The following is a 27,569-nucleotide window of genomic DNA, read 5'->3' as shown; positions in this document are numbered from 1 at the left end:
ATGTAACCCAAACCCTCTCAAGATTGATTTTTCATTTACCTTTGACTGTTCCAGTGCTCCCTGTAGATGGCCTTGCTCACACTTGGTTGCCTTTTGCAATTTCCTTGTAAGCTATGATTTTAAATAAACACGTATTTCAAAAAAAATACATCAAATAAAAAATTCTAGAAGTCAAAAACACTGTTTGGTGTGTAGAGCCAATAACATGGCCTTGATAAAGCTGCCAGGAGATGGTCCCTTAGTGGATACTTGGTGCCCTTGGAAGCATCTTTATTCTACCTCTGTCTTCTTCTCACTAGTCTTGGCCACCAGAGCTAGAGTCTGCCCAAGCAGGAGTACTTCCCTGAACCCTATGCCATTCCGGGCTACAGAGGGCTGCAGGCGGGGGTCAGAAAGTAGGGCAATCATAGGAAATACACTGTACTTTGAGCAAGAGTTGAGGTGGAGTGAATGTCTGGATAAGGAAAGGGAAGCCCTTGGGATTTAAGTATTTGAAAACTCTGTTGAAAATAAAATTAACCTTTCACCTTCCGACAAAGTGTCAGTGGATTCCATTTTCTTGTGATAGAATGAAAAACCCACGGGATCACCAAATGGCCCACCCACTCCCTTCAACTCATGCTTGCAAGGGAATTTCATGACATTCAGGTACGAGGCTCAGCCTCGTGAGAGGGGGGCAGGGGGTAGAACCCACCCCCTGCACAGACTTTTCTGACATGTGGGATCCTCTATGATCATTTTCCCTCCCTTGTCCCTTTGACAACTGGAGCCGCTGCGGGCAACCTGGGGAAAACTAGAGCCCCATCCCACCTTTTTCTGAAGTTCTGTTGTATCATGGACCAGAGTCTCATTTTTCCTTTCCTGTTGAGAGAAAGAAGCAGCGCATAGGTGTGGAGCTCCCTGCTACCACCCGTCTTTATTCAGCTGATTGTTCTTCCTTTCACCGAGTGCTATTTGCCTGCAGTAACTCTACCTCACTGCATATTGTCAGGTAAAGGACCTGTGCTTTGATTTCCACATACGTATCTACACCAGCTCACCCGGATAGACATGCCCACATGCAGGGATTCCCAATGTGAAATATTACCAATATGAAAATTACTCAACACATATTTTACCATGTCTTTTGACTATTCTTTGCGTGTAAAAAAGAGGAGACTAGCTTATCTGATGGCTGATGAGAGACAAGCTGAGGAATATCGCCTATCAGATGGCTCTTCCCAGCTTTTTGCTTACAAGTCTGGCTATTTCTTCTTCCAGGTCTTGCAGCGTTCTTTCCCTTTCCATGGTGGTACTATTCTGCTGCTCCCACTCCTCATCATCTGTCAGGTCCTGGGGCTGAGTGATCTCACTTTCCAGCCTGAATGACACAAGCACATAGTGTGAGGAACAGACCGCTTCAGAACTGAAAAAAACACATCTGTCAGTTTTAAGGATACTTCAGTGTCAGTAAATACGGCTGTCAAGATGGAAACCCATCTTTCCTGTGTCCTTACCGTCATAATCACTTCAAAGGCAGGAAAAAAAATCACCTCAAAGTTCGACCTGATTCCCAAGTCAAACACCCTAGTGTTCTTTCAGCTCAGGTGAATATCATCCAATCTTTTAAGAATCTCTTTGAAACTTTCTATAATTCACGGTTTGAACCACAGGAAATGCCAAAGAATGAGGAAGAAACTGCTACATAAGATATAGGTCTCTGGAGCAGGTAGGAAAATTGACGTTTGTCTTTTCTCCTCTGTCCCATCCCTTGGATTGGGAACTTCCCTCAAGAAACCCCAGCACTCACCTCTGTATTTCATCTTCTTTCTGGTGGATTTTGAGAAGAAGTTCCTGATTTGCTTCATCTATTCTTTGGAGATCTCGTTCAAGGTCTCTGTTCAAACTATCAATGTTCCTCTTTGTCTGAGTTAGTCTTAAGATCTCCACCTCCTCTGACCTATAGATTCAGTCCACGAAAGGAACAAGGGCCAGTTATCTCAGGGTCAGGGATCTTCGGGCCAGAAGGGGTATCTAGGAGACATGTAATTCAACAACCTGGCTTTTTCTGGGAGCACACCTTTTCCTTGTTCATAGGAAATTGTATTTCTTAATCATGTCCTACTATTTGTTTCAGTAATTCTCAACTCAGGCAGCCAGAGAGGATTTTCCCAGGCTTTCTTGATCAAAGTGCTCAATATAATAGTACACCTCCTCCCTGCTTCTGGAAGAAGTTTGCTTCCTTAATAGCCTCTTGTATTGGAGAGAATGGTTTCTCAGCAAATGGTGCACAAAATCTGCTCATGAAATACACTTCCACTGAGTATTTTCATCCAGGCACCTGGTACATCACTTAGAGTTGGTTCCTGCCTTAAGCCGCAAGAGCTCTCCACCAGCAGATGGGGCTTCTGTTTTTCCCTCCCTCCTCACATCTAAGAGCTTCTCCATTGCCTGCTACAAAGCTTGAGAATGTACCATGGGAGTTACTGCACCGAGTACACACACATATGATCCAGGCATTCACTTTCAAGAATACAAACATCTTTTTTGAAGTGAATTTGAATGTAATAATGGTAACATCTCAGTGCTTTAGAAATGGTATCTGGCAAATGGGAAGGTCTCAATACCTTTTTCTTTTTGTTGTGTGTCAATTGATTTCTCTTTGAAATGCTTAACTGGGAATAAAGTGTGTGGGAGCGGTCTTTTGTTTTGAGTAGGAATGAGGGATGAACTTGCAAAGTAAGTCCTTCCTTGGAAGGGCTGAATGGATGCAGGACTTACAATAGTTGTCACTTCAGGAGGACATGGAGTGCTTGGGGTGGTGTCAGCAGGGGGTTGGATAGACAGGAGTGTAGGATGGAGGAGGGGGAAGATGAGGGATATCACGAAGAGCAGACCTGCTTCACACCTTGGTCCTTGGATGTGGCTTTGCATAATCATAATACTTACTCGTGATCTAGCTGATCCTCCTCGGGTTCTTCCATTGTAGATTCCCTAAAATACAAGCAGAAATGTATTGGATGAGGTGGGGAAATGTGTCCATTTATGAAACACAGAGTAACTATCCAAGAGTCCCAAGGGATAGGGACAAAGTCAAGTCAACCGATTTCCTCCCTCCAACCCCCCAGGTTCTGGCCATGACAAAACCCAGCCCTTTGATTCTTCTGTCCCTGATCTGACTGTATGTCAGGTAAGGATACAGTGAGGATACAGGGATAATGCTGGAAAATTCAGTGTGTGTCCTTCTAGTGGGTACATGCGGAGATGGTTCTCTAGAACAAGAACCCTTTCAAACTTTGCTCCAGGTAATTAGAATCGATAAAGATCATCCATTCCTCTGAAGTCCCTTTTTGCTCCGTGCCCAGCTGCTTTCCTTAAGGCCCCATGGGCATGAATGTAGGTGCATAACTGCCCTGAAAAGTAATCTTTCTGACCTCTAGCTGGGACTCTGTAAGGATCTTCAGATATTTAGATATTTAGTATTAAATAGGGCTCAGCTCAGAAAAACCCAGGCAGAAGTAGATAATTTGGTTCATTCTGTACCTTAGTTTCCTCTTTTTCTCCAATTCTTCAGTAAACTCTGTTCCCCTCCTGATATGGCTTCCTGATTCTACCTTAGTCGCTCAGCTTCTGAAGTCCAATCTTTCCCCACTGGAACCAACCAGTAGAGTGTCAGAACCTTCCAAAGGGTCAGGACTCTGCTATTGACATAGGATGGGTGGGGCAGCATGTCACAGTGGGGTGGGTGACAATGGTTATTCACGCAGAGTTCCAAGTCTAGATGGGTGCATGTGTTTTATGGCTGAGTCTTCCGTTTGGTGGTAGTCAGTAGAATGGTTGTGATTCCTGGGTAGAATGAAGGGGTGGTCCCTGTGTTTTGTTTTTCTCGCAGATTGAGCTTCCTTTCTGCCCGAGTGTGGCTATGGGAACCTGGGTCCTAAGGCAGCAGTCTGACCCCATAAGTGCTCATTCATCTGACACACGCTGAAACATCAGAAGAGCACTTATGGGTGCCAGGCACTGTTCTAAGCATGAGGGAGACAGAGTGAACAGAACAGCCCAAACACCTGCCGTCATGGAGTTTACATTATAGGGTGTGTATGTGAGGGCGGGAGGGGTAACACAACGCAATAAATGAGTACATTTATTTTATTTTGTATGATAAAAAAGGAGAATGCTCTGAAGAAACATAGGTGAGGAGGGTGAGAGGAAATTCAGTGAGTACTGCTTAAGTGGGAGGGAATTGAAGTTTTAAATAGGGTGGTGCAGGGAAAGCACTGAGCATTGCCAGACCCAGAAGTGTGGTGTGGGTGTGTTAAGAGGCCTGATCAATGGGAAGGAAACCTTAGGTTGTGCTGAGGTGAACACAGAATCCTCAGGCCTCACGAACAAGGGTAATAGCAAACAAGGCCCATGGCCCGCAGAAGCATGAGCCAGTACGCAGCCGAAGGGCCAACAGACCCAGGGCACCGGCAGGAGGCGTGAGGACGCAAAGCTCCTCATTTGCTGCTTTGAGGACACGTAGCTTTTCCTGCAGCTTCCAGTATTCTGGGAAAAAAGAGAACTCTGGAGAGGGAGAATCTGTCCAAAATACTGAGAAAATACCCATAAGAGATTTTTAACTGGGAAAAGTTTGTGATATCTCGAGTTGGCCCCAGAAAAATAAACAATAGATGCTCTTTTCCCCGTCTTGCAGTGAGGAACTGAGGCTCAGTGAGGCTCAGGTAACTTACCCAGACGGCTCAGTGAAGAGTCACTCTGGTCTGTCTTGCTTTAGAGCCAATGTTCCTCCTACTGTTTCTTACGGTCTCTAATGTGAGGACACTGGGGCCTGGAGATTCTATGATAATTAATTGCTGGAGTTTCATTTCAGAAGCTTTGAGGATTCAATAAAGAACATTTTAAATATCCAAGCAGAGCGTGACAGGAGTCCTAAAATGACAGGGTGTGCGATCAATAAAAGCAGATGGTTAAACCACCATTATTGTTTTGACATTTGAATATCTCTTTAGTCATTTCTAAGTTGAATCACATTGATGAATCAGCTAAAGGTCATGCAAGTAGCTGTTACAGAGAGGAGACCCAGAGAAGAAGCGTGGGAGAGGCTCCCTCTGCTCTCCAAGCCTGGCTGGTGCTCCATCGGCATGTGAAGCCGCTTGGCCAGCCTCATCTAGATCATCCAGACCTGTTTGTCATCCCCACAAAGATCTTTGAGAACAAAAAGTAGGAAGATGTAGCTGGAAAATTAATCTTGAAGTGAAGTTAGAGGGTTTCTGACTGCCAGAGCCTGCCTTGGGAAGGGTTATCTCATCCTGCAGAGTGACCCCTGCAGGGTTCTGTGTGTGTCCAGAGGTTTGGACCGGGATTGCACTCTAGACATTGGAAAACGACAGAATTTGGGTCATGGTGTGCCACTCAGCTATCGTCTCTTAAGGTCATGGATTACAAAGTGAACCTTTTTACTCTGTGTGGAGATGTTTTTGTGTGATTAAAAAGCCAGTGTTCACAGATCTTGGTCTGATAAAGTGCTGAAGAGTGTCCCCTTAAAGATGGTTATTAATTCATAAATGCTTACTTTTAACAACAGGTGGATTTGTGTATATGAAGAAAGCATTAACACCACCTGCCTAATACCAAAACCTTTGCCTTTGAACTTGATAAGCATCCCACAGGCCTCCAGGAACTCTGCTGTGCCACAGTAGAGGTTAGTTCTCTGAGCAACATTACTGGCAGAGGCTGACTTCTCAGAAGCATTTTATTTTCTGTGTTTTCCCCATGTGATGTTCAATTCTATATATAACTGCAGTGCCAAAATCTCTGTCTAAAGAATCAACACTTACCCCTGAAAATATGTAATAACCCTTTCATCCCACAACTCACCTCTGATGAAAACCTATTCAAAGAGCTTGAAACACAATGTCTCAAATTTCAATACCAATCACCTGGAGGTGTTAATAAACTGACATGAAATTCGGATGGAATTGGTCAGGGGGGCAGCCTGAGGTTCTGCATTTCCAGCACACTCTGAGGATCTGGCAGTGCTAATGATCTTCAGACCACACACGGAATAGCAAGAGCTTAGACCATTCTGTTTTTCTTTTGAATATTTTGAAGATTATTTGGTCCTTGGAAAAAGTTGCCCCTTGAAACTGCCTCAGTGTTACCAACAAGCTGTTCTGGACACCTCTGAAGAAATATTCTAACAGGGGGGGCAACAGTTAGAGAAAGTGAGATCATGGCAGGACTGTCCTCATTGGCCAACTGTTTCAGCCCTCGGCACAAGCATGAACTCAGTGCTGACCTAAAGGCTTACTCTCAAAATGACACATAAAGATGGATTTTACCAAGACTGCTTGACCAAAATCTGTTTGTTCCTGATATCACCAGGTTCATTTTATTCAGTCTCAAATTAGTTATTTTCTTTGGGGTAATTTGAATTATTGTATGGGGCAAGAATATTTGCATGTCAAAGCACATAAAGAGAAGCAGCCCAATTGTATACTTAAATATTGTACTTGATTGAACAGAAGTAATACTTGTTCAGGGTTTTCATTTTCTGCTTAGATAATTCATTCATTTTAATGTCCAAAAAAACTATTGTGGAAAATGCAATTTGTCAAAGGCATGTTTAACTGTCCAGGACAGATTGGGGACAGGGTATTGAACTAGGCAGCTTTTTAAAAATGTTTTAGCAATGTGTAATATGTATTGCTTTTTATGTAAAAAGCATAGCTATATATTATGTGTCTTACGGAGAAAAATGCCTTACCTGGAAAAAATAATAAGCACGTGGTTCTATGTAAACTATACCAATTCTTAGATTTATCCCTTATGTTCATTTTTTGAAAACTGCCTGCCTAGATGAAATCTTTAACACTACATTTTAGTCCACATCTTCCCTAGTTATTAGTATTCCTGTCTAGCGAGGTTGTCTGTTGTTAAGTAGATATCTCTTCCAAAACATATTTGCCGAAATCTCCTTGACTGAAAGAGATTAAGACCTTAAGAACCATTTATCATTTAATTCTCCTACTTCAAGACTTTTGCTCACAACCCACTACTCAACACCCTGTATCAAATAAAATGAAGGTCTCAGCTTTGGGGACCAGTCTATTCCACAGCAGAGGCACAAAGTAAGGAGCCCTGTATCAGTAAGTTAGTGTTACCTATTTTTCTCTGTCTGTATGGACCTGTTCAGTTAACTATAAATTCAATTTCGTTATGAGTATAGAACTATTCATGTTATCTATTTCTTCTTCAGGGAGTTTTGTAGTTTAGGTGTAAGGAGGAATTATTCCATTCCATCCAAGTCATCGAATGTATATGCCTAGAGTTCATTGTTGGGTCTGTAATCATGTCTTTTTTTATTCCTGATGTTGTAATTTGTTTCTCCTTTCTTATTTTCTTGGTCAATTTGTATAGAGGTTTATCAATTTTATTGACCTTTTCAAAGAGCCAATTTCTTGCTTTACTGACTTCTGTGTTGTTTTTCTGTTTTCAGTTTTATGGATTTCTGCTCTTCTTTATTTACTTCCTTCGGATTACTTTGGCTTCTTTTGCTCTTCTTTCTTCTAGTTCCCTAAGGTAGAATCATAGTATTAATGTGAAGCCTCGCTTCTTTCTAATAGATGCATTTAATGACATATTTCCTTCTAAACATTGCTTTAGCTTTATCCCACCAATTTTGATACATTGTATTTTCATTTTCACTCAGTTCAAAATGTTTTCTAATTCTGTTTGAAACTTGCTCTTTAGCCTTTGGATTATTTAGCAGTTTTTAATCTAATTCCTAAGAATATTTTTCTGTTACTGATTTCTAATTCAATTCCATTATGGTCAGAGGATATACTTTACATGATTTCAATACTTTTAAATGGGTAAGGTTCTTTTATGACCAGTATATGGTCTGTCTTGGTAAATGATCTACGTGCCCTCAGAAGGAATATGTGTTCTTCTGTTCTTTGATGGATGGAGAGGTACATTGTTCAGGATTACTATGGTCTTGTTGATTTTTTTTGTCTACTCATTTTATTATTGAAAGAGGAAATTGAAAGCCTCCAACTATAATTGTGGATTGATTTCTCCTTGCAGTTCTCCAGTTATATTGTAATACCACTTTTATTTTTTGTTCCTGTGTGTGCATACATTAAACATTGTATGTCTTCGTGCATTGGCCCTCATATCATTACATAATGAGCCTCTTTGTCCTTGGTAATTTTCCTTGTTCTAAAGTCTACTTGGTCTAATATTAATAGAGACAGTCAGCTTTCTTTGACAAGTGTTCACATGGTGTGTATTTTTCCTTCCTTTTTACTTTTAACCTATCTATATCAGGATATTTGAAGTGGGTTTCTAGACAGCATATACTTAGGTCTTATTTTTTTGTCCAATTTAATGATCACTGACATTTACTTGGTGTGCTTAGAACGTTTATATTTAATATAATTATTGATGAGGTGGTATTTTCCTCAGTCATTATTTTATTTGTTTTCTTTTTGTCCCCTCCATTTTTTATTTTCCACTTTTGTGTATTCTTTTGAAATATTTAAAAATATATTCATATTCCATTTTAATGTCTCTTGTTTGCTTTTGGTTTTTGTGTAGTATTTGATGGTTGTTCTAGGCATTACCAAATACATATGTCATGTTTTAATCTATTAAAATTACTATTGTACCTCTTCAAGGGAAATGTAGAAACTTCATCTTGCCCCTTTTATGTTGTATTAGTAGTTGTCATATATATTACACATCTGCATACATTAAAAACTACCAATTTTATAATTTTGGCTCTCCATCGTTATATTTCAAAGAACTTTAGAGGAGAAAATAATCTGTCATATTTACCTATTTACCATTTATGTTGCTCTTCCTTCATGACTGAATTCTCAATTCCCTGTGATATATTTTCCTTACTTCCTACAGTACTTCCTTGAACATTTCTTTTATAAAGGCCTGCTTCTGACTAATTCTCTTAGTTTTCATTCATCTGAGACTGTTGTTATTATTTCTTCATTCATCAAAGGTATTCTTACTGAGTAACTCTGGGTTGACATTTTCTTTTCTTATACTGCTTTAAAAATGTTGTGCACTGCCTTCTGGCCTCATGAGAAGTCCACAGTCATTCAAATGTTATATGTCATTTTTTTTCCTCTGGTAGCTTTCAAGATTTAAAAAAAAATATTTGTCTTCAGTAGTTTGATTAAGATACATCTCAGCATGGTTTTCTCTGAGTTTATCCAGTCAGGGGTTCTCTGAGCTTCCTGAGTCTGTAAATTTGTCTTTTACCAAATTTGGGCAGTTTTCAGCCATTATTTCTTCAAATATTTATTCTGCACCAATCATAGTCTCCTGTCCTAGGTCTCAAATGGCATTAATGTTTTCCCTTTTTGTTCTGTTCTACAGGTCTCTGAGACTCTTTTGATATTTTTTTCTCTGTTGTTTTTCAAATTGGATAATTTGCGTTGCTTTGCTCAAGTTCATAGATTCCTTCCTTTGTCATCGTTACTTTATTTTTCATTGTAAGATGTCCATCTTGTTAATTTTTACAGCTTCTCTTTATTTTCTGAGAACTACTGTCTTTCCATTTGTTTCAAGCACATTCAGTCCTACACTGCATGGAACATAGTTATTATAGCTGCTATAACTTTTGTTGGATTTAGATTACCGATATTCAGAATAAGGGAGAAAGCTGTTGAGTATCTCTTTCCTTATGAGTTGTTCAGATTTTCCCTGTTCTTTGTATATTAGGTAAGTTTAAATTACATCGTAGACATGTTGAATATACTGTCAGGAGTTTCTGGGTCTGGTTAAAATCCTATGGGAAGTAGGATTTACACAGTTCCAGTCAAGTTGGAGTAACGGAGACCAGTTTCACCATCCCTTTGAAACAACCAAATAAAGGGACAAGTTATATGCAGCAATGGTTTTCAAGACTCTGATATCAAGCCATGAAGGACAGCAATCCATGGAGAGATCAGACACAAAAGAGGCAAGCCTTGTAATTGCCCTTTTCAATTCCTTGAGAGAGTTACCAGATCATGATGCAGGAAAGAGGAACCACAGTTGAGAGTCTGGAGATGATGCAGGTCGGATCAGGGCTGGTAAAGGGACCTGACGACCCAGTGCTTTAGGAGTTCAAAGAAAGGACCCTGGCCTTCTGTGAGCACTGGTTTATCTATCTATGAAATCTCACCTAATGCTAATGGATGAGTTACTGGAAATCAGATAATGTATTTATTGGATAATGATAGGGAATATTTGAAAATCATTAGAATTCTTTTTCCTAATATTAGACAAAGTCCATTTTTAATGAAGAAAATGACAGCACTACAAATATTAGTTGCTTAAAATGCTCTTTAAAGGGGGACGTTACTCAGTTTTCTTCCACCAAACAGCCCGCTTCCTAGGAATCTAAAGAGATGGTCTCTGTATGAAGAAAAGGGAAAATCCAGAAAAGCTCAGTGGAAAATCAGAGAATCACAAATTGGGTCAGTTCCTGCTGTGTCCAGGAAAGACTTGCGGCCAGAAAGGCAGTGCTGTCTCCAAATCACGGGTACTCCCCCTCTCTCTACTCCCTCAGTGTGTAGAGGCGCAGGAAGGCATTCTCGTTCTTTCTACCCCAGAGACCCCTGGCAGGATAACAGCCTCCATGAGTGCTCAGATTTCCTCTCCTATCACTGTGGCAGAACTCCTCAAAGTGAAGATGAGAGACACATGTACATGGTTGGCCAGCCTGAGCCATCCATGAAAACTCATGGCAGAAAGGGAAGTGCATAAAAAAATTTCTGCCATTTTAATATTAGACCATTAGATATAGACTTTTAAAATTGAAAGTAGCCCAGTGGCTTTAAATATCTAGCTATCAGTTCCTCTACCCCTCCAAAGAAACCAAAGTAGAGTTGATACAACTTTGTCATTTCACAAGGTGCCTACTTTTCAAAGCTTTGACTTTCAACCTTAAAAAGGGTGACATTCAGTAAGAGCTAAAAGCCTCACATTATTCATTTTTCTTTGAGCTTATCTTGAATTCAAGCTCTGATCTTGGTGTTTTTGGAAAGACTCCCTTTACAACAGCTGCCCAGTGAGCCATTAAAATGACAAGCCAAGGGCCGCATGGAGGGTAAGAGCACTTAGTGCAATACTAACAGTGAGACGACAAAAAGGGTCCCTCTAGTCAGTTGCAAAGGTGTCTACATCTGGGAGCAGAGGGAGAATTTTCAAGTTAAAGCACAGATAATCTTTGAACTCCAGGGTTTGGAATTGGGATTATAAAGCTGTGGTGCCACACTGTCTTTAAAGAAAACCCAAAATAATCTATAAAGTAAGATAGTCAACAATACACTTTACCAAGTTTGAGATACAAAATTAATATGCAAGAATCAATTTCATTTCTAAATATAATTTCTATAACACAAGGTAGAAGTTGTACTTTTAAATGAAACCAATTTAAAGTCAATTCAAAAAAAGTAAGAATAATTTTACAAACTACAAGACCTCAAGAGTGCATTTTAAAATGTCAAAGACATTAAAGATGAGTCAAATAAATTGAAACATAGAATAGTGTTGTAAAGATATCAGTATTATTATATTTTAGATTTTTAAATATTTTAAAGATATCAATCTCAACCAATTTACCTATACATTATTTGTAATGCTTGTCAAAATCCAAGCTGGTATATTTTTAGAAGGATTTGATAATTTATTCCAAAATGTATGTAGAAAACAAAAAAAAACAAAAATATCTAACTAGAAGAAATATGACTTGACCTACCAGATCTCAAAACTTATAATATTGTAAAAAATATGACTTGACCTAACAGCTCTCAAATCTTATCATATTACAAGTCTGTAGTAATTAAAAGACTCTTTAATTGGATATAAGTACAGAAACATTGCTCAGTGCGACCAAGGAGAGCTCGTGAAAAGACACACCTGTATAGAAACCTAAGGGATAGAGGTGGCATTACTCATCTCTAGGCAAAGGCAGTCCATCATAGACCCTGTCTCACATCATACATAACATTGATTCTAGGTGTTTAAAAAACTCAACTATGTGAAGTAAAACTTAAAACCTCTAGATAAGAGTATTTTTACAACATTGAAGTAAGAATCTGTCTTAAACAAGACAAAGCCAACTTTTTACATACTTCATACCGATATCTGCTCATGTAATGTAGCTGGAGCAAAACCCCAATCACACTAGTTGATTCTACTTTAAATTTATGATCTTAAAAGTCAGGTGGACCATTATTTTATGATTTGCCCAACAATTGCATTGTACTTCCCTTGTTCATTCACTCTCCTGTTCTTCTAGGCAACTGCAGTTGATTCTTATTTGCTGCAGTCGTGTTCTGTGAAGTGATCACACACAGGGAGTTGGTGAATACTAAACCAGCGCTCTAGGGGAAATACAGAGTTAGTTTCCTTTGAGCTCTTGGCCACATTTTTGTAAACAAATTAACATACAGTCTAGTTTTATGTGTGTGTTTCTGTTTAAAGAAATTTTATTTAACATATATTATTGATTCATTAGCATTGAACTCACTAGGCAACAACACTGCAACTCATGCCTGAATGGAGCTTCTCTAACACACATTTTATCCATAGGGCATGCCACAGCCTTCTTGCACTGAGGAACAACATACAACACACTTTAGCACTATGCTTGGATGGGTGGGGGGGGTGCGTATTTTAAATGCAAAATCACCAATCAAAGCACAAAAATTCTAAAAAGATGTGGCATTAAATAGACAATGAAAAAGACTTGTTTATAGAATCAGAATGGAAACAAAAAGTCAGAGTATCATCTTGCTCAGTCTCAGCTGGCAATATGCACGTTGGCGAGTTAGATTTTTTTGCAGCTGTAAGCATGTACATGTCTGCAAATGACCAAGAAAGCACTGATTTGGTTTGGGAGTTACAAATTAATTTTAGCATATAGGTGCATTTACAGATATGAAATCCAAAAATAATGAGAATCAACTGTATTTTACATCTTCTCATCTCGATCCTTCAATACCTCCTCTACACTCAAACTCATGACCGTTTTTCCTACTTGTCCAAGAAATTTGAAGCAATCAGAAATTCTTGGCTCCCACCACCACATTGTCAACCTTCTAGAGTCTTCCCCCACATACTCTACCTTCTTGCTTCCTACCAGAGATAAATTCTTCCTCTTCCTACCTAAGTCGCACTCACCCCACCACCCTCCCCACTCCCCACCTGTCTGTGCCCAAAATCCCATTTCCTCCCTTCTCCTCAAAGACAGTCTTCCCTTTCTGCCAGATTTTCTACCATGTTTTCTCCCACCTAGGTCACTTTCATCAGTACAAAAATAATGTTCTCTCTCCTTCCTTGACAATCTTTCTGGAAGTTATTTTACAACATGGTAGGAGCTAGAGGGTAATATACACAGTGAAATGAGCCAGGCGAAGGAAGACAAGTATCAGTATCAAATGATTTCACTAACTTCTGAGGAATGAGAACCAAGAGAAACTAAATGAGAAAACAGCACCAGATTCACATCAACCAAGAATGGACGAACAGTTACCAAAGGGAAAGGGACTGGGGTGGATAGTTGGGAATAGAGGGATAAGGGGACAGGGATAGAAGGTATGCATTATGATTAGCACGTATATTGTGGAAGGGGGTCACAGGGAGGGCTGAACAACACAGAGAAACAAGTATTGATTATACAGTGTCTTACTATGCTCATGGACAGTGACTACAATGGGGTATGTGGGGGCATCTTCGTGATGGGGGGAGTCTAGTAAACATAATGTTACTCATGTAATTGTATATTACTGACAGAAAGATAGGTAAATAGAAAGATAGATATACATAGATAATAAATGAATACATGAATAAATAAACATACATATACATAAATACATATATACATAAAGAAATAAATAAAGCTGTAACCCAGTTTCAAAAAACACATGCACCCCTTTGTTTATCACAGCACTATTCACAATGACTAATCTACAATTATATGAGCGACATTATGGTTACTACGCATCCCAGATCAACTCCACATCACATACCGCATTACAGTCACTGTTCATCACCGTAGCAAGATACCACAGAATCACTACTTGAACTCTCTGTACTATAATGACATCCCCGTGGGACATCCCCCCACATTATGTGAGTTAATCATAATGCTACCTGTCCACTCTTCTCCCTCTCTTCCCAACCAGCCTTCCTAGTCCTTTACCTTTGGTAAATTGGTGATGGGGGGAGTCTAGTAAACATAATGTTACTCATGTAGTTGTAGACTACTGATAAATAGGTACATAAATGAATACATACATACATACACACATAAAAAATAAATAATTGAAAGCAGCATCCCAATTTATAAAAGAAATGTACACCCCTATGTTTAATGCAGCACTATTTACAATAGCCAAGGTAAGTGTCGATCAGAAGATAAACAGGAAATATTATTCAGCCATATGAAAGAAAAAATTCCTACCATTGACAACAACATGGGTGGAGCTAGAGGGTATTACGCTCAGTGAAATAAGCCAGGAAGGGAAAGACAAGTATCAAATGATTTCACTAACCTCTGCAGAAGTAGAACCAAGAGAAGCTGAATGAGCAAAACAGCACGAGATTCACAGAACCCAAGAATGGACTAACAGTTACCAAAGGGAAAAGGACTGGGGTGGATAGTTGGGAATGGAGGGATAAGGTGACAAGGGAAAGAAAGTGTGTTTTATGAATAGCATGTATAATGTGGGAAGCGGGTCACAGGGAGGGCTGTACAACACAGAGAAACAAGTAGTGATTGTATAGTGTCCTACTATTCCCATGGACAGTGACTGCAATGGGGTGTGTGCAGGCATCTTCGTAATGGGGGAGTCGAGTAAACATAATGTTACTCATGTAATTGTATATTAATGACAGAAAGATAGACAGGCAGATAGATGGAAAGACAGATAAATGAATGAATGCATGAATAAATAAGTAAATGAATACATATAAAGGAAGACAGAAAGTTACATAGAATGATAGACACACAGATAGATAAATAGATACATAATGAATGAATGAACGAATGAATAAGTAAATATTCACACAGAAATAATAAATAACTAAAAAATTATTAAATGATCAAATAAATAAATACACTAATAAATAAATAAATGAATAAATAATGTAAGAAAGTAAGGAAAAAAGAAGGTAAGAAAGAAAGCACCAGCCCAGTTGAAAAAAGACATGTGCTCCCCTATGTTTACCAGAGCACTATTCATAATAAGCAATCTACAATTATATGGGCTGCATTATAGTTACTACACGCCCCAGATCATGTCCACCCCACATACCCCAATACAGTCACTGTCCATCAGCATAGCAAGATGCTAGAGAATCACTACTTGAACTCTCTGTACTATACTGTCTTTCCCGTGGGACCTCCCCACACATTAGTTGAGCTAATCGTAATGCCCCCTGTACACCCTTCTCCCTCCCTTCCCAACCAGCTGTCCTAGTCCCTTACATTTGGTAAATTGGTGATGGGTGGAGTCTAATAAACATAATGTTACTCATGTAGTTGTAGACTAATGATAAAGAATAAATAAGTACATAAGTGAATACATACATACATACATAAAAAATAAATAATACAGTGGAGCAGACCAGTTTTTAAAAGACATCTGCACCCCTGTGTTTATCATAGCACTATTCACTATAACCAATCTACAATTATATGAGCAAGAGTATGGTTACTAGACTGCCCAGATCATCAAGTTCCCCCCACATACCTCATTACACTCACTGTCTATCAGCATAGTAAGATGCTGTAGTATCACTACTCGACTTCTCTGTACTATACTTACTTCCCCGTGGGACCTACGCCCCCACCCCCGACAGTACGTGAGCTAATCGTAACACCCCCTTTCCACACTTCTCCCTCCCTTCACAACCAGCCTTCCTAGTCACTGAACCTTTGGTAAATTGGTGATGGAGGGAGTCTACTAAACATAATGTTACTAATGTAGTTGTAGACTCATGATAAATGAATAAAGAATAAATAAGTAAGTAGATAAATGAATACATACATACATACACAAAAAATAAATAAAAAAATGCAGCAGCCCAGTTTAAAAAAGACATGTGCACACTATGTTTAACATTATTTACAATACCCAAGCTAAGCGTCCATCAGAAGATGAACAGTGCAATATTATTCAGCCAAAACCAAAGAAAAAATCCTACCATTTACAACAACATGGATGGAGCTAGAGAGTAATATGCACAGAGAAACAACCCAGGCACAGCAAGACAAATATCAAATGATTTCACTATCCTCTCAGAGGGACAACCAAGGGAAACTGAGTGAGCAAAACAGCACCAGATTCATAGAAGCCAAGGATGGACTAACAGTTACCAAAGGGAAAGGGACTGGTGTGGATAGTTGGGACTGGAGGGATAAGGCGAGAGGGAAAGAAAGCGTGCATTACGATTAGCATGTATAATGTGGGAGGGGGGTCACAGAGAGGCCTGTTCATCACAGAGAGGACAAGTAGTGATTTTACAGCATCTTACTATGCTGATGGACAGTGTCTATGAAGGGGTATGTGGGGAGATCTTGGTGAAGGGGGGAGCCTAGTAAACATAATGTCCTTCATGTAATTGTAGATGAATGATACCAAAATATAAAAAAATTGTAAATTGAATTAAGAAATGAAGAAAAGTGAAGAGAAGTTTCATAAAAGAAGAGATACAAATGGCCAATGAGTCCATGGAAAAACATTCAGCGAAATTAGTCATCAAATAAAAGCAAATTAAAATAACATTGTGACATCACAATTATGTTAGAATGATGAAAATAAAAAAAAACTGACACTGCCAGACCTCAACTGTTGATCAAACTGGTGGGCATGTAAAATGGTATACCAATTTGGGAAAAAGATCTGGCAGTTTGGATAAACTTAAAGACATACTGAGCTTATGGCCCAGCAATTCCACTTGCAGGATTTTACTCAAATGAAAATGGGTGCTTATGCTTACAAAAAGACCTATATACAAACCTTCTCAGAGACTTTATTCATAGTAGGCAAAACTAAAGAGAGACTTTTTAAAAAATCTGTGTTTTATTCATACAAAGAAGTACTACTCATCAATAGAAAGGACTGAATCACCAATACAGGATGATTGAATCTCACAGACATGCTGTGTAGAAAACCCTATGCAAAAAAAAAAAAACAACTTACAATTGCAGGCGCGCCAGTCGGCGGTGGGCAGGGGCGTTGGGCATGGGCGGGGCCGAGGGCTCCCTGGGGCGGAGCCAGGCGGTGGCGAGGGGAGGGCGCGCCAGATGCGGGGAGCTGTCAGCGGCCGCTCTCACAGGGCCGCCTCGCTGGCTGCACCCTTCCGCCAGGTGAAGGCCTTCAGGGTCCTTGGGCAGCGGGGCGGCGCGGGGCGGTGAAGGCGGTTCGCTGCTTCCTGGGGAGGGAGGAGCGTTCGTCTGAGCGAGGCCAGGCAGGAGGCCTACACTCGAGTACCTTCCAAACCCGCGCCAGCACTCGCTGGTCCCCAGCCCGGAAGTTCCTCGAGGTCGCCTCGGAGGTGGGCCCCGGCGGCGGCAGCGGGCCCTGGCGGAAGCAGCTCAGCAGCCAAGCGGCCTCAGGGTACCGGGAGCCGCCGAAGCCGCCAGGGCCGCCGCGCAGGCGCCTTGGGAAAATGACCCCGGGGTCACCGCGGCGCGCTGCCTGATGGGGGAGGCCGGGGAACCCCTGCGGACCAACCGAGAGAGCTCAGCAGCTTGCAGGGACCAGCGGGACGCCCGCCACAAGCGCACCCTGCTGCAACCCTCCCCTCCCTTTTTTTTTTTTGCCTGGGTTTCATCGTTATCTATCTAGTCAGGAATACGCAGGGTTTTTTTCACTATCATGAATAAACAATTATATGAACAGTATTATAGTTAGTAGACTCCCCAGATCATCAAGTTCCCTCCGTACCACATACCCTATTAGAGTCACTATCCATCAGCATAGTACGATTCTATAGAATCACTACTTGACTTCTCTGCACTACACTGACTTCCACGTGGAACCCCTCCCACATTATGGGAGCTAATCTTAATGTCCCCTTTCCACCCTCCTCCTTCCCTTCTCAACCAGCCTTCCTAGATGCTTACCTTTGGAAAATTGGTGATGGGGGCAGTCTAGTAAACATAATGTTACCTATGTAATTGGAGATGAATGACAAGTAAATAAATAAATGATAGAATGCAACAGCCCAGTTTAAAAAAGACATGTGCACCCCTATGTCTATCACAGCACTATTCACAATAGCCAAGCTATCTGTCCATCAGAAGATGAGCAGTGGAATGTTATTAGGCCATATGAAGAAAATAAATCCTATCATTTGCAACAAAATGGATGGAACTAGAGGGCATTATGCACAGTGAAATAAACCCAGCAGAGAAAGACAAGTATGAAATGATTTCACTAACGTCTGGAAAAGGAAAACTAAGAGAAACTGCATGAACAAAAGAGCACTAGATTCACAGAACCCAAGAAGACACTAACAGTTACCAAAGCGAAAGGGAGTGGGGTGGATAGTTGAGAATGGAGGGATAATGGGAGAGGGAAAGAAAGCGTGCATCGCGATTAACATGTATAATGTGGGAGCGGGGTCACAGGGAGGGCTGTACAACACAGAGAAGACAAGTAGTGATTCTACAGTATCTTAGAATGCTCATGAACAGTGACTGCAATGGGGTATCTGTGGGGCATCTTCGTGATGGGGGGAGTCTAGTAAACATAATGTTACTCATGTAAATGTATATTAATGACAGATAGACAGACAGACATATAGTTAGATAGATGGGAAGAGATTAATGAATGAATGCATAAATAAATACATACATACATTTAAGGAAGACAGAAAGATAGACAGAATGATAGATCAATAGATAAATATAGACAGATACGTAGGTAGAAAGACAGATGAATGAATACATGAATAAATACATATATGAGAGAAAGAATGAAATAAAAGAACGAAAGAAAGAAGGAAAGCACCAGCCCAGTTTAAAAAAAACACATGTACGCCTATGTTTACAACACCACTATTCACAATAGCCAATCTACAGTGATATGAGCTACATTATGGTTACTACATACCCCAGATAACGTCCACCCAACATACTACATTACAGTCACTGTCCATCAGCTTAGCAAGATGCTACAGAATCACTAGTTAAACTCTCTGTACTATACTGACTTTCCCATGGGATCTCCACACACATAATATGAGCTGATCATAATGCCGCCTGTAAACCCTTCTCCCTCCCTTCCAACCCAGCCTTCCTAGTCCCATACCTATGGAAAATCAGTGATGGGGGGAGTCAAGTAAACATAATGTTACTCATGTAGTTGTAGACTAATGATAAATAAACAATAAGCAAGTAAGTACATACATGAATACATACATACATACATAAAAAATAAATAATAGAATGCAGCAGACCAGTTTAGAATAGCATGTGCACCCCTATGTTTATCACAGCACTATACACAATAGCCAAGGTAAGTGTCCATCAGTAGATGAACAGCGGAATATTATTCAGCCAGATGAAGAAAACCAATCCTACCATTTACAACAACATGGATGGAGCTAGAGGGTATTATGCTCAGTGAAATAAGCCACGCAGAACACAAAAAGTGTCAAATTATTTCACTCACCTATGGAGTATCAGAAAAAAGAAAAAGAGTGAAGGAACAAGACAGTAGTAGCCTCACCGAACCCAAGAATGGACTCACGGTTACGAAAGGGAATGTGACTGAGGACGATGGGTTGGAAAGGAGAGAAGAGAGGGAAAATGGGGCATTACAATAGCACACATAATGTGGGCAGGCAGAAGGCATGGGCAAGGCAGTATAACACAGTGAAGATCAGTAGTGCTTCTACAGCATATTCCTGGGCTGATGAACATTGACTCTTATGGGCTATGCGGTGGGGACTTGGTAATGGGGGTAGTCTAATAACCATAAAGTTGCTCATGGAACTGTTTAGTACTGACACCAAAATAAAAAGAAACACACAGTACCTTGGGTCTGGATTCCATTTTACCTGATGCTGTCAAGTTGGTCAGTGTCCACCTCACCAGAATCACAGCTGCTCCTCTAAGCATACCCATTCTTTCTCTAGGACAGAGGCACCACTGTGACGTCATGGAATTTCCAGGCAACAGTGCTGCTCTTGCAAACTCCACCCCATGGCGGGCACTGCCCAACCGTGGGGAGCTGCATCACAAGATGAACAGGGAATATTATTCACCATATATATAATGATTTAACTCATGATTGGAGTATCAGAACAAAGAAAAAACTGAAGGAGAAAACATTAGCAGTCTCACAGAAACCAAGAATGGACTAAAGGTTGCCAAAGGGAAAAAGACTGGGGTGGATGGGCAGGGATGGAGGTATTAGGGAAGAAGGAACAATGGGCACATTAGAATTAGCATATATAATGTAGGAGGAGAGGCACATAGAGGGCTGCACAACACAGAGAAGACAGTAGTGATTCCACAGCATCTTACTATGCTCATGGACAGTGAGTAAAATTGGGTATCTGGGTGTAGGTATCTTCATGATGGGGGCAGAAAAGTAAACATAATGTTACTCGTCTAACTGTACATTAATGACAGAAAGATAGACAGCTAGGTAGGTAGGTAGGTAGATAGTTAGATATTAAATGAATGAATGAATACATATATACATACATACATACATACATACATGCAGAAAGGAAGGAAGGAAAGAAGGCAACAGCCCAGTTTTAAAAAGACACGTGCACCCCTATGTTTATCACAGCACTATTCACAATAACAAATATACAATTATATGATCCACGTCATGGTTACTACACGCCCCAGATCAAGCCCCCTCCCACATACCCCATTACAGTCACTGTCCATCAGCACAGCAAGATGCTATAGAATCACTACTTGAACTATCCATACTATACTGACTTCTCCGTGGGACATCCCCACACATTACGTGAGCTAATCATAATGCCCCCTGTCCATCCTTCTCCCTCCCTTCACAACCAGCCTTCCCACTCCCTCAACCTTTGGTAAATTGGTGATGGGGGGAGTCTAGTAAAGATAATGTTACCCATGTAATTGTAGATAAATGATAAATAAATAGATAAATAGATAAACAGATAGATTGATTGATTAATGAATAAAAGTGTGCAGCATCCCAGTTTTAAAAAGACACATGCACCCCTATGTTTATGACAGCACTATTCACAATAGCCAAGCTAAGTGTCCATCAGATGAACAGTACAATATTATTCAGCCATAAGAAAAGAAAAAACACTACCATTTACAACAACATGGATGGAGCTAGAGGGTATTATGCACACTAAAATAAGCCAGGCACAGAAAGACGAGTATCAGATGATATCACTAACCTCTGTGGAAAGAGAATGAAGAGAAACTGAATGAGCAAAACAGCACCAGATTCACAGAAACCAAGAATGGACTAACAGTTACCAAAGAGAAAGGGACTGGGGTGGATAGTTGGGAATGGAGGGATAAGGGGACAAGGGAAAGAAAGCATGCATTACGATTAGCACAGATAATGTGGGAGCGGGTTCACAGTGAGGGCTGTACCACACAGAGAGGTGAAGTAGTGATTGTACAGTGTCTTATTTTGCTCATGGACAGTGACTGCTATGGGATATCTGGGGCAATCTTCATGATGGGGGGAGTCTAGTAAACATAATGTTACTCATGTAGTAATAGAATAATGCTAAATAAATACATAACAAATAAGTAAATACATACATATATACATACATGCATAAATAAATAATACAATGCAGCAGCCCACTTTATAAAAGACATGTGCACCCCTATGTCTATCACAGCACTATTGACAACAGCCAAGCTAAGTGTCCATCACAAGATGAACAGTGCAATATTATTCTGCCAGATGAAGAAAACATATCCTACCATGCACACCAACATGGATGGAGCTAGAGGGTATTATGCTCAGTGAAATAAGCCAGGCGGAGAAAGACAAGTACCAAATGATTTCACTAATTGATGTAGAAGGAGAGCCAAGAGGAACTAAATTAGAAAAACAGCACCATATTCACAGAAACCAAGAATGGACAGTTACCAAAGGGAAAGGGACTGGGGTGGATAGTTGGGAATGGAGGGGTAAGGGACAAGGGAAAGAAAGTGTGCTTTACGATGAGCATGTATAATGTGGGAAGGGGATCACAGGGAGGGATGTACAACACAGAGAAACAAGCAGTGATTGTACACTGTCTTACTATTCTCATGGACAGTGACTGCAATGGGGTGTGTGCGGGCATCTTCGTAATGGGGGAGTCTAGTAAACATAATGTTACTCATGTAATTCTATATTAATGACAGAAAGATAGACAGACAGGCAGATAGAGGGAAAGACAGATAAATGAATGAATGAATGCACGAATAAATAAGTAAATAAATACATACATATAAAGGAAGACAGAAAGTTACATAGACAGAATGATAGACACACAGATAGATATAGATAGCTAGATAGACAATGAATGAATGAATGAATAAGTAAATAAATACATACATACACAGAGAAATAATAAATTACTAAAAAATGATTAAATAAATACATTCATAAATAAATACATACATACATACATACATACATACATAATAAAAGAAAGTAAGGAAGAAAGAAGGTAAGAAATAAAGCACCAGCCCAGTTGATAAAAGACATGTGCACCCCTATGTTTTCCACAGCACTATTCATAATAAGCAATCTATAATTATATGGGCTACATTATAGTTACTACACACCCCAGATCATGTCCACCCCACATACCCCGATACAGTCACTGTCCATCAGCGTAGCAAGATGCTATAGATTCACTACTTGAACTCTCTGTACCATACTGTCTTCCCTGTGGGACCTCCCCACACATTATGTGAGCTAATCGTAATGCCCCCTGTACACCCTTCTTCCTCCCTTCCCAACCAGCCTTCCTAGTCCCTTACCTTTGGTAAGTTGGTGATGGGGGCAGTCTAGTAAACATAATGTTGCTCATGTAGTTGTAGACTAACGATAGATGACTAAAGAATAAATAAGTAAGTACATAAATGAATACATAAATACATAAAAAATAAATTATAAAATACAACAGTCCAGTTTAAAAAAGACATGTGAACCCCTTTGTTTAACACAGCACTATTTACAATAGCCTAGCTAAGTGTCCATCAGAAGATGAACAGTGCAATATTATTCAGCCAAAACCAAAGAAAAAAATCCTACCATTTACAACAACATGGATGGAGCTAGAGGGTAATATGCACAGTGAAATAAGCCAGGTGGAGAAAGACAAGTATCAAATGATTTCACTAACCTCTCAGAAGGAGAACCAAGAGAAACCGAACTAGCAAAACAGCACCAGATTCATAGAAGGCAAGGATGGACTAACACTTATGAAAGGGAAAGGGACTGGTGTGGATAGTTGGGACTGGAGGGATAAGGGGAGAGGGAAAGAAAGCGTGCATTATGATTAGCATGTACAATGTGGGAGGGGGGTCACAGAGAGGGCTGTACATCACAGAGAAGACAAAGAGTGATTTTACAGCATCTTACTATGCTGATGGACAGTGACTGTGAAGGGGTGTGTGTGGGTATCTTGGTGAAGCGGGGAGCCTAGTAAACATAATGTCCTTCATGTAATTGTAGATTAATGATACCAAAATATAAAAAAATTGTAAATTGAATTAAGAAATGCAGAAAAGTGAAGAGACGTTTTTCATAAAAGAAGAGATACAAATGGCCAATGAGTCCATGGAAAAACATTCAGCAACATTAGTCATGAAATAAAAGCAAATTAAAATAACATTGTGACATCACAATTACGTTAGAATGATTAAAATTAAAAAAACTGACACTGCCAGACATCAACTGTTAATCAAACTGGTGGGCATGTGAAATGGTATACCATTTTGGGAAAAATATCCGGCAATTTGGATAAACTTAAAAACATTCTGACCTTATGGCCCAGAAATTCCACTTACAGGCTTTTACGCAAATGAAAATGGACTTTATTCATAGTAGGAAAACTAAAAACAGACTTTTAAAAAAATCTGTGGTTTATTCATACAATGAATTACTACTCATCAATAGAAAGGGCTGAATCAGCAATTCAAGATGAATGAATCTCACAAACATGCAGAGTAAAAACCTTATGCAAGAAAAAAAAAACGTACAATTGCAGGCCCGCATCTTGGGCTTTGGGCACGGGCGGGGCCGAGGGAGCCCCGGGGCGGAGGCAAGCGGTGGCGAGGGGTGCGCGCGCCGGGCGCGGGGAGCTGTCAGCGGCCGCGTTAGCAGGGCTGCCCCGCTGGCTGCACCCTTCCGCCAGGTGAAGGCCTTCAGGGAACTTCTGCGGCGGCGGCGGCGGCGGCCAGCGGGGGTCGATGTGGGTCGCCGCTTCCTGGGGAGGGAGGAATGTTCATCTGAGCGAGGCCAGGCCGGAGGCCTACCCTCGAGCGCTTCCAGAGCTCGCGCCCGCACCCGCTGGTCCCCAGCCTGGAGGTTCCTCAAGGTCGCCCCGGAGGCGGGGCACGGCGTCGGCAGCTCCGCAACCAAGCAGCCTCAGGGTACCGGGGGCCGCCGGGGCCGCTGCGCAGGCGCCTTGGGAAAAAGACACCCGGGTCACCGCGGCGCGCTGCCTGATGGGAGAGGCTGGGGAAGCCCTGCTGACGGACCGTAGGGAGCTCACCCTGCTGCAACCCTCGCCTCTCCGATCTTTTTGTTTTTCCTGGGTCTCACAGTTATCTAGTCAGAAATACGCAGGGTTTTTTTTTTCATTATCAGTAATCAACAATTATATGAGCAATATTATGGTTAGTAGACTCCCCAGATCATCAAGTTCCCCCCTACCACATACCCCATTAGAGTCACTGTCCATCAGCATAGTACCATACTATAGAATCACTACTTGACTTCTCTGTACTACACTGAATTCCTGTGGAACCCCTCCCACATTATGTGAGCTAATCTTAATGCCCCCTTTCCACCCTTCTCCTTCCCTTCCAAACCAGCCTTCCTAGACGCTTACCTTTCAAAAATTGGTGATGGGGGTGTCTAGTAAACATAATGTTACCCATGTAATTGCAGATAAATGATAAACAAATAAATAAATGATAGAATGCAGCAGCCCAGTTTAAAGAAGACATGTGCACCCCTATGTCTATCACAGCACCATTCACAATAGCCAAGCTAAGTGTCCATCAGAAGATGAGCAGTGGAATATTATTAGGCCATATGAAGAAAAGAAATCCTATCATTTGCAACAACATGGATGGAGCTAGGGGGTATTATGCACAGTGAAATAAGCCAGGCGGAGAAACACAAGTATCAAATAATTTCACTAACCTCTGGGGAAGGAGAACCAAGAGAAACTGAATGAGCAATACAGCACCAGATTCACAGAATTTAAGAATGGACTAACAGTTACCAAAGGGAAAGGGACTGGGGTGGATAGTGTGAAATGGAGGGATAAGGGGAGATGGAAAGAAAGCGTGCATTAATATTAGCATGTATAATGTGGGAGGGGTATCACAGGGAGGGCTGTACAACACAGAGAAGACAATTAGTGATTCTACAGTATCTTATGCTCATGGACAGAGAGTGCAATGGGGTATCTGGGGGCATCTTCATGATGGTGGGAGTCTAGTAACTGTAATGTTACTCATGTAATTGTATATTAATGACAGAAAGATAGAAAGATAGACAGATAAATGAATGAGTGCATGAATAAATAAATACATACATACAAAGACAGAATTATAGATAGACAGAAAGGCAGATAAATGAATGAATACATTAATAAATAAAATACATACATGAAATAAAGAAGAAAGAAAGAAACGCAAGAAACAAAGAAAGCAGCAGCCAAGTTTAAAAAAGACACGTACAACACTATCTTTATCACTGCACTATTCACAATAAGCAATCTACAATTATGTGAGCTATGTTATGTTTACTATACGGCCCAGATCAAGTCCCCCCCCACATACCCCATTACAGTCACTGTCCATCAGCAGAGTAAGATGCTATAGTATCACTACGTGACTTCTCTGTACTATACTGACTTGCCCGTGGGACCTCCCCTCAACATTACGTGAGCTAATCTTAATGCTCCATTTCTACCCTTCTCCTTCCTTTCCCAGCCAGCCTTCATAGTCCCTTACCCTTTGGTAAATTGGTGATAGGGGGAGTCTAGTAAACATAATGTTATCCATGTAATTGTATATCGATGATAAATAAATTAATAGATAAATAGATAGATAGATAAATAATAGAAGGCAGCTGCCCAGTTTATAAAAGACATGTGCACCCCTATGTCTATCACAGCACTATTCACAATAGCCAACTAAGTGTCCATCAGAAGGTGAGCAGTGGAATATTATTCAGCCAGATGAAGAAAACAAATCCTTTTTTTTGTTTGAACACGGAATATTCTTCACCATATATATAATGATGTCACTAATTGGAGTATCAGAACAAAGAAAAACCTGAAGGAGAAAACAGCCACAGTCTCACAAAACACAAGAATGGACTAAAAGTTACCAATGGGAAAGAGACTGTCGTGGATGGGTGGGAATGGAGGGATCAGGGTGGGTGGACCAATGGGCACATTAGAATTCGCATATATAATATGGGAGGGTGGCACGGAAATCCCTGTACAACACAGAGAAGACAAGTAGTGATTCTACAGTATCTTACTACGCTGAAGGACAGTGATGGGAATCGGGTATCTGGGGGGACCATGGTGATGGGGTGACTCAAGTAAACATAATGTTACTCATTTAATTGTAGATTAATTATAAATAAATAGATCATTGATAGAAAGATATGGGTGATAAATAGATGATTAGATAGAAAAATAGATGATAGACAATAGATAGATAGATAGATAGATAGATAGATAGATAGATAGATAGATAGATAAAGATAGAATGCAGTGGCACAGTTTTATGGAGACAGGTGCACCCCTATGTTTATCACAGCACTATTCACAATAGCCAAGCAAATTGTCCCATCAGTAGACCGATTAATAAAGAAGATGTGGTACATATACACAATGGAATATTATTCAGCCATAAGAAAACCAATCCTATCATTTGCAAACAACATGGAAGGAGCTAGAGGGTGTTATGCTCAGTGAAATAAGCTGGGCAGAGAAAGACAAGGATCAAATGATTTCACTCATATGTGGAGAATAAGAACAAAGAAAACTGAAGAAACAGAGCAGCAGCAGAATCACAGAAACCAGGAGTGGACTAACAGTTACAAAAGGGAAAAGGACTGCAGAGGATGGGTGGGAACGGATGGATAAGGAAGGGGAAAAATAAAGGGGGCATTATGATTAGCATGTATAATGTGGAGGGGGCACGGGGAGGGATGTGCAACACAGAGAAGACAAGTAGAGATTCTATAGCAACTTACTATGCTCACGGACAGTTACTGTCATGGGGTTTGTGGGGGGGACTTTGTGAAGGGGGAAGCCTACTAAACATAATGTTCTCCATGTAA

At 40.5% G+C, this 27,569-nt stretch overlaps 1 protein-coding gene across 4 annotated transcripts in view; it reads right to left on the bottom strand.

The window, feature by feature from the left end:
* The window catches only part of LOC140844063 (transmembrane and coiled-coil domain-containing protein 5A-like), a 45,791-nt gene that overhangs the window by 14,674 nt on the left and 3,548 nt on the right, over positions 1 to 27,569 (bottom strand). The window contains exons 2-13 of one of the 4 annotated variants that reach the window (XM_073215308.1): positions 24,236 to 24,462; positions 23,012 to 23,086; positions 20,045 to 20,240; positions 17,202 to 17,433; positions 7,423 to 7,558; positions 4,713 to 4,911; positions 3,523 to 3,630; positions 2,929 to 2,973; positions 1,790 to 1,939; positions 1,237 to 1,360; positions 811 to 861; positions 40 to 111 (exon numbers count right to left, since the gene is read on the bottom strand). In XM_073215308.1, the coding sequence (XP_073071409.1) occupies positions 40 to 111; positions 811 to 861; positions 1,237 to 1,360; positions 1,790 to 1,939; positions 2,929 to 2,963 (432 nt within the window). In that variant the 5' untranslated portion in view covers positions 2,964 to 2,973; positions 3,523 to 3,630; positions 4,713 to 4,911; ... (3 more) ...; positions 23,012 to 23,086; positions 24,236 to 24,462. Of the gene's footprint in view, positions 1 to 39; positions 112 to 810; positions 862 to 1,236; positions 1,361 to 1,789; positions 1,940 to 2,928; positions 2,974 to 3,522; positions 3,631 to 4,712; positions 5,608 to 7,422; positions 7,559 to 17,201; positions 17,434 to 20,044; positions 20,241 to 23,011; positions 23,087 to 24,235; positions 24,463 to 27,569 lie in introns of those variants that run through there. The other 3 variants (XM_073215349.1, XM_073215323.1, XM_073215279.1) reach the window with 3 other exon arrangements.

Source organism: Manis javanica, chromosome 1, assembly GCF_040802235.1.
Source record: "Manis javanica isolate MJ-LG chromosome 1, MJ_LKY, whole genome shotgun sequence".
In the NCBI taxonomy this organism is placed as follows: Eukaryota; Metazoa; Chordata; class Mammalia; order Pholidota; family Manidae; genus Manis; species Manis javanica.
Note: the sequence above shows the minus strand (reverse complement) of the source record. Positions and strands in the feature narration are given on the sequence as shown.